Raw genomic sequence first — 8,784 nt, 5'->3', positions numbered from 1 at the left:
TAACAATATAATCTCTTCATACTGTTAAATTTAAAATTGGTCAAGGATTAGCCGACGGAGTCAAAAGGAAAGTTGTAGATCTTGTAATTACCTACACGTGGATATAAAAAACGTCGAAAACGGAGCTCGTATGCGAAATTTATGAATTTTTTAAGATTGACTGTTTTACCTACTGTGTTCGGCGCCACGTGTCAGCACCAGGCTTTGCCTAGGGAACCTCCCTAGCACGAGAAGGAAGACCGAATCTCTCGATGGCTCCGAAAAGAAGAGTTTTCGGCTTAGAAACTCTGCTTCGGCGGAGCCCGGTTTTGAGAAAAACCCACTATAAGTGAGATATACTTACCATACCTTAAGTATAGCTTATGTTTAAATATAGTAATGTTTTTAAGACCTTATAATGAGTATTTGGGCTATTATTATGAGTTATATAAGTGTCGTTATAATATCTTTTTAACCACTCGCAGTACGGAGAATCCGATTTGAAGGGCCGCTTGGGTTGTTGGATTTCAGAAGTGCTATAGGGCAAAATGGTCCTACCTTTATGAGGGTTTTGGTCCAAGTATGTGAGCATGAGGAGTATGGACGATCCAAGAGGGAATTATTTCAGATCTGGAACCCTTAAGGACTATTATGGCTTAAAGGTGTAAACTTTATGCCATAAGAGCTCCCATACAAGCTATGGGGTGCCTTTTTCGCCTTTAAGCCCCAAAAAGGCCATTCATGTAGAAAAAGGAAGGAACTTTACGTATTCAAGTAGTGTTAAGGACCTAGATCCATGTTTGTAAGTTGTACTTTGGAGTATGGATGACTTGGGGACCAAGATCTAGGTCCCAAGGAATTAGGATTTGAGCTAAACTCATTAAGAGGAGGTATTAACGGGTAAAGTTATAAACTTTACCCTTAAAATGACATTTCCAGAGTATATAAGAAAGTATGAAGCTTAGATTCGAAGTGTAGGGGCATAAACCTTTAAGATGGCCCAAACAGACAGAGTAACTCGTCGAGTCCTTAGCTAAACTCGACAAGTTGAGACGAGTTGTCTCGTTCTGATTATGTTAGGACTCGACGAGTTGATTCGCTAAATCGCGACTATGACTGGCTGGGGAACTCAGCGAATCAGGGGGATGACTCGACGAGTTGGATCGCGATTTCAGGATTTATGAGCTATAGGACTCGACGAGTTGATAAGCCAACTCGGCGAGTTGAGTAAACTCAGGACGTTGACTTTGACCAGGGGTAAAATGGTCATTTTAGCCTAAGGAAGATTATTAGATTTTGATTAAATGTTATTGTGTATTGATAGTCGGGGAGTCGTTGGAGCAGCGGATAGAGATTCCTCACACAAGATTCACAGCTAGCTTTCGAGGTGAGTTTCCTCTAGTAGGACGGGTCTACGACACCAAGGGTATAATTGTAAATTGATATCTCGGTCTTTTATACATTTCAGGTTTTGTTTGGGAGGTTTTATGGCGTGGGTATGTTGTTAGGAGCGTAGGGATTCTCGCCACCTTTACGTGGATATAAGGTTCATTAGAAACGGACTTAGGATGAGGGAGTTATGACATTTTGAAGATATTGGCAAGTGTGGCCCCTAATGGAAATATTTGTCAGATCAGCCCCATGCATACGAGGGTGCATACGCGTGTTTCGTTGGGTACGCCCAACGTATAAGGCAATATGGGTTGCAAGTGGTTTGTATGTACGTCGGGCGTACTAAGGGGTACGCGGGGCGTACCCCATTTAGAGCAAAACCCTAATTTCGGGGTTCCTACCCTATATAAGCAACATTATACCACCCCTTTGGTCATTTTAAGTCAGCCACCACCTCTTTTGACGTTCATTAAAACCTAGAGTGCTTTGAGTAAGCTTTTAGACCTTGGAGATGAGTGTTTATGGTGATTTGTGTAAGATTAGAAGAAAGTTGATGACTCATTTCCTGAAGGGAGCTTGTAGATCCAGAAAGTTCTCATCTTTTGCAATCTATTGGAGGTAAAAAGCTATGATCTTGTCTTCTCATTTCATAGATCTTCTTTTGGGTTTGTTCTTAGTCATAAAAATGTGATCATTATGGTTTAGTTGGACTCTGTTAAGACCTTTCATTAGACTCTTTTAAGTTCTAAAATTCCGTTAAGCCATGTATGTAAGTAAAGTTGCAAACTTTAAGTATTAAATTATCTGTGAGAATCAGACCGGAGAGTTGGAGCAAAGACTAAAGTGATTAAGTGCTTATTATTATTATTATTATTATTATTATTATTGTTTTATCAAAGAATTTATTTAGAATCAAGAAAAAATTATATAAACTCACATCCGGCTCAAATAAAAGAGCCAAAGTCGAAGTTATGCTATTGGTCGATTGGGTATTTGTTTCACAGTTCAATGGCCCACGGCCCAGGGGATAAGTTTAGGGTTTGATGTTACGCCTATAAAAATTGATCCATCTCCACCTTTGGGTTCCGGTACAGCGTAGAGCGGAGGAGAAGCCGGCAAATCAGGGGAGGATTGCTTCACGTAATAACGGTAATCAATTTCATTACTTCTGATCCCGATCCCGATTCGAGGACAATGGTTTTGTTTAGTTATATTCTAGGGTTTGTTTTCTGTGTTTCTTTTTCATTCTGATATAAGTTTCCATGGTTCATCGACTCTGAAGAAATTAAGTTTATTTATTTTGCATCAAATTTAGGCGTAAAAAGGTTTCAAATTGATCGAAAAATTAGTTTTTTCTATTCCTAATTGGAGGAGCTGTTGACTATCGGATAAAATGCATTTACAAAGTTGTTTCATTTTCATCTTAGTTTGGCTTTGTTTGAAGGGGGACAAGAAAAGTCGAATATTAATGTAAAATTTGTTTTCCCATGGTTTTATATGCGTGATTCATGGATCTGCTGTCTGTTTGGTATTGTTTAACTCTCTTGATTGGTTTTATTCAGCTCATTTTGTACCTTTGACTTTTGTACATGTTTGCTGCTATGATTATGTAGGAATATGAGGATGAACACATTAGTTTTCTTACATAAAGACTTATGTAATATGTATTTTGTCTGCGTCAATAATTAACAATGATTGGGCAATTTTAAATGGGATTTGGTGATTTAATTATGCATATGTATATCACAAGGCCATTGAATTGGTAATGGGGTTCGCTTTTTGAACTTATATTATTGTATTGTATGCATTTGCTAGTTTGTGTTGCAAAAGTTTCTTTCTAAATATCTTTCTCTTTGGAACACTCTCTACAATTTGATCATTAAAATTAATATAATTAAAAAAATATCCATTAATCCATTGGAAATCTTGAAAGAATTAAGGTGTAACTCCTTTGGTTGGGAGATTAAGGTTTTATTAGGATGAGTTTGATTAAATTTTATTCCAAGATTAGAATATGGTGTTGAAAAAAATAAACCTTTATACTGACTTTAAATTTTTTGATTCAGGGAACGAGCCACAAGACATGGATCAAGATCAAGGACACCATGGCTCCAGGTTTCTAGAAAATTTTATTATTTTTGAATGACATAAATTTAAAAATATGGACATTAGAGAATAATAAGTTTGCATTAATTTGGATTTAATATTTGTTATCAACTAATTTTTAATTTGGATTCTACTTGTTTATATTTTTTAGTGTAGATTTTTTTTCTTTGAATACGTTGGCCAACGAAATAAATAGGTGTATTGGGCCCATGGTAAACAAGCTTGAAGATCTGGGCACTCGCTTAAAACATATCGAGGCGGAGTTGAATAAATATGCACCAACGCAAGATGATGTGGTTGAGATTCCTACAGAGAAGAAGCCATCTCATTACAACACAAACATTGGTCTACCAACATTCCCTGAGAAGTTTAATCTTGATGTCTTTTGCAAATGGGTAAAGGAACTAGAATTGTATTTTGAGTATCATTGTGTTGCACGGCCAGAACAAGTAGAACTTGTAGTCAGCACATTGCCACAGGAAGGAGAGGCTTTTAAATGGTGGCAAGATATTCAAAAGCTAAACGAGGAAGTCTATAAAAGTAATCCCATTAGGTGGGCAGAGATGAAGGTGTTGTTTATGGATAAATTCCTTTCTCCATAGATTGTTTTATAGCCAAGGAAAAATCCATAAGTTTCCTTGTGTTGGCTATCAAATTTATTTATCTAAGGAAATGGAATTTTGCATGTATTGGAATTTAAGGAAAATTAAAATCCCTATCGGTTGTTTGCTAGAAAATAGTTGGATTAAGCAACTCTATATGTATACTAGGGACATTTTAAGGGCCGATGGTATTGTAAAAAACAGATTTAATGCAAAAATTAGAATTTATTCACAACACACCAACGGATACCAAAATACATTAATTAATAGTAATGATTATTTGATAACCGAGCCAAGAGGTCGATCAGTCAAATACACAAATTATCTAAATGAAAATATATCAATTATTTCGGTTCAAATTTCAATGGTAATATATAACTTTATGATTTTATGATAATCTCATTTCAAATTACTTCACCATAATTTTAGATTTTCAATTAACATATATATATATATATATATATATATATATATATATATATATATATATATATATATATATATATATATATATATATATACACACACACATTAGGAAACATAAACATAATAAGGGCCGTGATATTGTTCTATTGTTTGAGGGAAAACACGACATCAAAGCATATATTTTATCCTTAAAAGCAACTGGTAGTCCTTACTTCTAACATCTTCAAACGTATATTAATATCAACATATATTCACACAACTAGTTGTGAAATCCGTATATTATACAGGATGATTAAAACAAAATGTTAAATAGAAACGATTAAATGAGAAGTTTATTTGAATTTGAAATTTGAAATAAATAATAATTATGAGAAAAAAAACATGTAAAAAATAAATAAATTAAAATTATTGTTTAGTTATCAGACCCGTATACTAAACAGGTTAATTATAACAAAATGTTAAATACAAAGGTTTAAACTGTAAATTTATTTGAAATTGAAATTGAAATTTAAAATTTAAAATTAATATCATTATGGTAGGTTTAATTTATGAAAACTAATTAATAATATATTAGAAATAGAAAATGAAATAAATGACAAGTGGAAAATAAATATATATCTAAATTATGACAAAATGACATGTGACAAAATCATTCTTATTTATTAGGGTAGATGCACACATCATCATCAACTTTTAGCCTAAAGCAAATGTCTCTTGTAAAACCTCCCTCACAATCATGATTTCACATTTTCACCTACTGATAACCAAAGTATTACAATTACATGTTGAAGTTCAAAAAAGATTACACGACCAAATTGAGGAATAATCATTTATTTTTCCTAAAATACAACACTGGTCTCCAACTCCAAGTGTAAAGGAAACAATGTTAGACTTAATGAACTTAGTACTAAAATTAACTACCTCAAATAGCAGATGAACAAAAATAACCCCCAAATTTATCTTTATTTCATAATTAGAATAATCAAATATTGATGCGACTAATAATCTTCTTCAACTGGGTTTTTTTTTTTTTTTTTTTTTTTTTTTTTTCATTTAAATAGCAATACTTTGAAGTGGTAATCGTTTCCTTGGTAGATTTGCAGATAGGTCACTATATGAAGAAATTTATAGCATTTACACTTTTCCTAATTAAATTTAAAAAAAACTTAGAGCATTTACACTTTCCTTAAATAAAATTGAAAAGTCCTGAAATTATGAGATTGATGCTCTTTTTGTTTGTACGGAAGGGGTATGAGAACGAAAGTCATGGAAATATGAACTTTTTAGCTTTTTTACAAATATGCTCTGAATTGGACGAAATCTAAGAGATACATATTGATTTCATTTATAGAAGACCAAGGAAATTACCGAGTGAATTCAATATACTCTGGGCAATCGAGTCTTTATTAACTTCTTTGCTTGTGCTGCCAAACATATTTTGAAAGAAGTATATTTTTGAAGCCTTCATGCACTTGAATTTCAAGAACTTTGTGTCTGGTCTCATCATAACTGTTATCATATACATTTTCCATATTGTTCTCTTTTCTGATTCTACATTCGTGACACCAATTTCTAAATTTAGAGATAGTAGTTGATTCATGTTATCCTCTTGAGCATAAATTTGACTTTACTAATAAAGCAACTCCTAAATATTCCAAAAAAGAACCCAAATCAAAATCGTACAGATATTCATAAACTCAAATAAATGCAAAACTTCATGAAAGAGAATATGTGATGCGATAGTAAAATATAATTGTTGAATTTCCTGTAAAGAACATGTTAAATTAGTAAATTAGCCTATCCTATGTAAAAAAAAAAAAGGAAAATGTTTGATTAATGACATTACACTGAAGTTAAATAATCGACTACATGAATATGATGATGGATTGGTCCTATCAACACGTGATATAATGCTTCCTTTACATCATTATGTAAACAGGAAAAAAGACTTTAATATATGAGAAAAAAAATGTTTAATGGAATATCGCAACATAGTTGGTTTAACTTGGTGGTATATGTTGTATAGATACGTCATCAATGGCATCAACAGGAGGCGAATGGGTAATTCAGAAAATACAATGGAATGAACCATTCCATCTGATCCTTGATTACATCATACCAAACACTACCTATGCTTTGTTTATTAAAACTTAGATTAGATGTATTTGTTTACCCTTCATGGCTAATTCATACGGTTGCTCCTTTAGCTTAATAACTGTTTGTTCCCTGCAAAAGGAAACATATAATATTACTTGAAAATGAAGAACTTTGATTTTTTTAATTAGATTCAACTTTCTTGCAAGTTTGATGTTGGTAGTTTAGGCTGCAAATCTGCTCAAAATGAATAAAAAAAAATCCGTTAGAACTCAAATAAAAAGAATCCTAAAATCGATAGACATAAGAGCATGTGTTTGCTCACTCTTCATCCCCAGACCCTTGATGCATGTTAAAAGGAAAAAAAAAATGACAGTTTCAAAGTATCAGAAGTCAGAACACGAATCAGATTTCTTCCAAGCCTTTATAATCATCTAGATGCCTACTTGGTGGACTATAGTGAACCAGCCATCATATTTTTTATTATTATTATTTTTTTCATTTTTTTCCATGCTATTACTTTATCTTTTACTTTAGGCATTTTTTCAAACAGTTCATATGCATGCCAAAATTACCATATATTAATATTCAAAATCGGAATCTACACAAACCCATAAGAAATTATTTTTTTTTAGAAAAGATAATAAGTAATAAGAACTAAAATTGTAGAAAGCATAATAGGTACATAATTAAAAATCTACCCTAATAAATGAAAATGTTATTGCCACTTGTCATTCTCTTATTTAATTGGCCATATGTCATTTTGTCATAATTTTGAAATATATTTATTTTCCACTTGTCAATTACTTCATTATTCATTTACATTATATCATTAATTTAGTTTCCATAAATTAAACCTACTATAATAACTATTAATTTCAAATTTGAAATTTGAAATTTCAATTTCAATTTCAAATAAATTTACACTTTAAACATTTGTATTTAACATTTTATTATAATAACTCGTTTAGTACACGGATCTAACAATTAAACATATAATTTTAATTAATTTATTTTTTGCATGTTTTTTTTTCTTCATAATTTTGACTTATTTTATATTTCAAATTCAAATAAATTTCTCATTTAATCGCTCATATTTAACATTATGTTTTAATTAACCCGTATAATATACGGGTTTCACAACTAGTATTTATAATCATCATAAACCAAGCAAGTTAAGGAATCACTGGAAAAAAAATTATACCTTGTGTATACTAATGTTACTCTTCCAAGGGGATCAAAATATGCTTCCGTGCCTGGGTGAGAAGAGAAAATAAAAGAAAAACCAAAACAAAAGATTAGTTTAGATAGAATTTATCATTTATTGAGGATCGCACCTAATAATTTCTTCATAACTAAACGTTGTTTTGCATGATTGTAGTCAATAAAATTTTCAAACCCCATATATAGCTACATAGCAATTGTAAAAAAAAAATAAAACAATAAAAAAAATTCTCAAAACAAGTAGATCCACATCCATGTCTAGAACACATACATAAGAAAAATGAAGGCATAAAAAAAAACAATAAGTTTTGGGGAGGCTGGAGTTACGTCTTCCATTGAACCTTCACATCCTTGGCCATTAATCTCAAACCTACACAGAGAAGTTTTAGAAATCAGCATCCAAAGGGCTAATTAATGCATAGCTTTTTAGTATCTTTTGATTTTAATTTTCTTGAAAATTTAGGTTAGTTTGAGTTTAATTATTTATGACCTTCCAATCAGGACCTACATAAAGGTTTTTATATATGAAACTCATGAATATTAACCTATCAAGACTTTTGGATAAAAGAAGTTGTCAGTTCTCACCTCTACGGGTAACATAGGAGTCCGAATTGAAAACCGACATTGTTTGGGTAATTCACCAATTGCGGATCAACCCGACAAAGTAACTCGTTGTGAACAAGCACATGTTATCCAGTTTGTCCATCCTACCCATTTTGCCTCCTGTAGTTAAACAACATGTGTGTTTGTTTATGAATATAGTATTTACTTCAAATATTTCTCAGATTTTTAGTATGCACATAATGATGAAGAGTGTGCATAAACCTTTTGGAACCAAGAAAAACATTGAAACTTATAAAATAAAAACATGTTCAGTTTAGTTTAGTGATTGGTTCCAAACTTTCTGTTTAAACAACTAAATACCGAGAAAAAGCATAATCTAACTCGGTACTTATTCCTC

At 31.9% G+C, this 8,784-nt stretch overlaps 1 protein-coding gene across 1 annotated transcript; it reads left to right on the top strand.

Moving 5' to 3' along the window:
• Positions 1-2,374: 2,374 nt before the first annotated feature.
• LOC111902193 (uncharacterized) lies at positions 2,375-4,316 on the top strand. Its single transcript, XM_023898048.3, has 3 exons — positions 2,375-2,520; positions 3,438-3,486; positions 3,629-4,316. Exons 2-3 carry the CDS (start codon positions 3,455-3,457, stop codon positions 4,077-4,079), a joined length of 483 nt encoding a protein of 160 aa, XP_023753816.1. The 5' UTR covers positions 2,375-2,520; positions 3,438-3,454; the 3' UTR covers positions 4,080-4,316.
• Positions 4,317-8,784: the final 4,468 nt, after the last annotated feature.

Source organism: Lactuca sativa, chromosome 9 (assembly GCF_002870075.4).
Source record: "Lactuca sativa cultivar Salinas chromosome 9, Lsat_Salinas_v11, whole genome shotgun sequence".
Classification (NCBI taxonomy): domain Eukaryota; kingdom Viridiplantae; phylum Streptophyta; class Magnoliopsida; order Asterales; family Asteraceae; genus Lactuca; species Lactuca sativa.
The sequence above is the reverse complement of the archived record's forward strand: the minus strand, read 5'-3'. Positions and strand labels throughout refer to the sequence as shown.

Bases quoted from the DNA above. Each gene is read 5' to 3' on its own strand.
- LOC111902193 (XM_023898048.3), top strand. From the start codon at position 3,455: ATGGATCAAGATCAAGGACACCATGGCTCCAG. The intron at 3,487-3,628 runs GTTTCTAGAAAA...TATATTTTTTAG, and splicing joins CAAGGACACCATGGCTCCAG to TGTAGATTTTTTTTCTTTGA.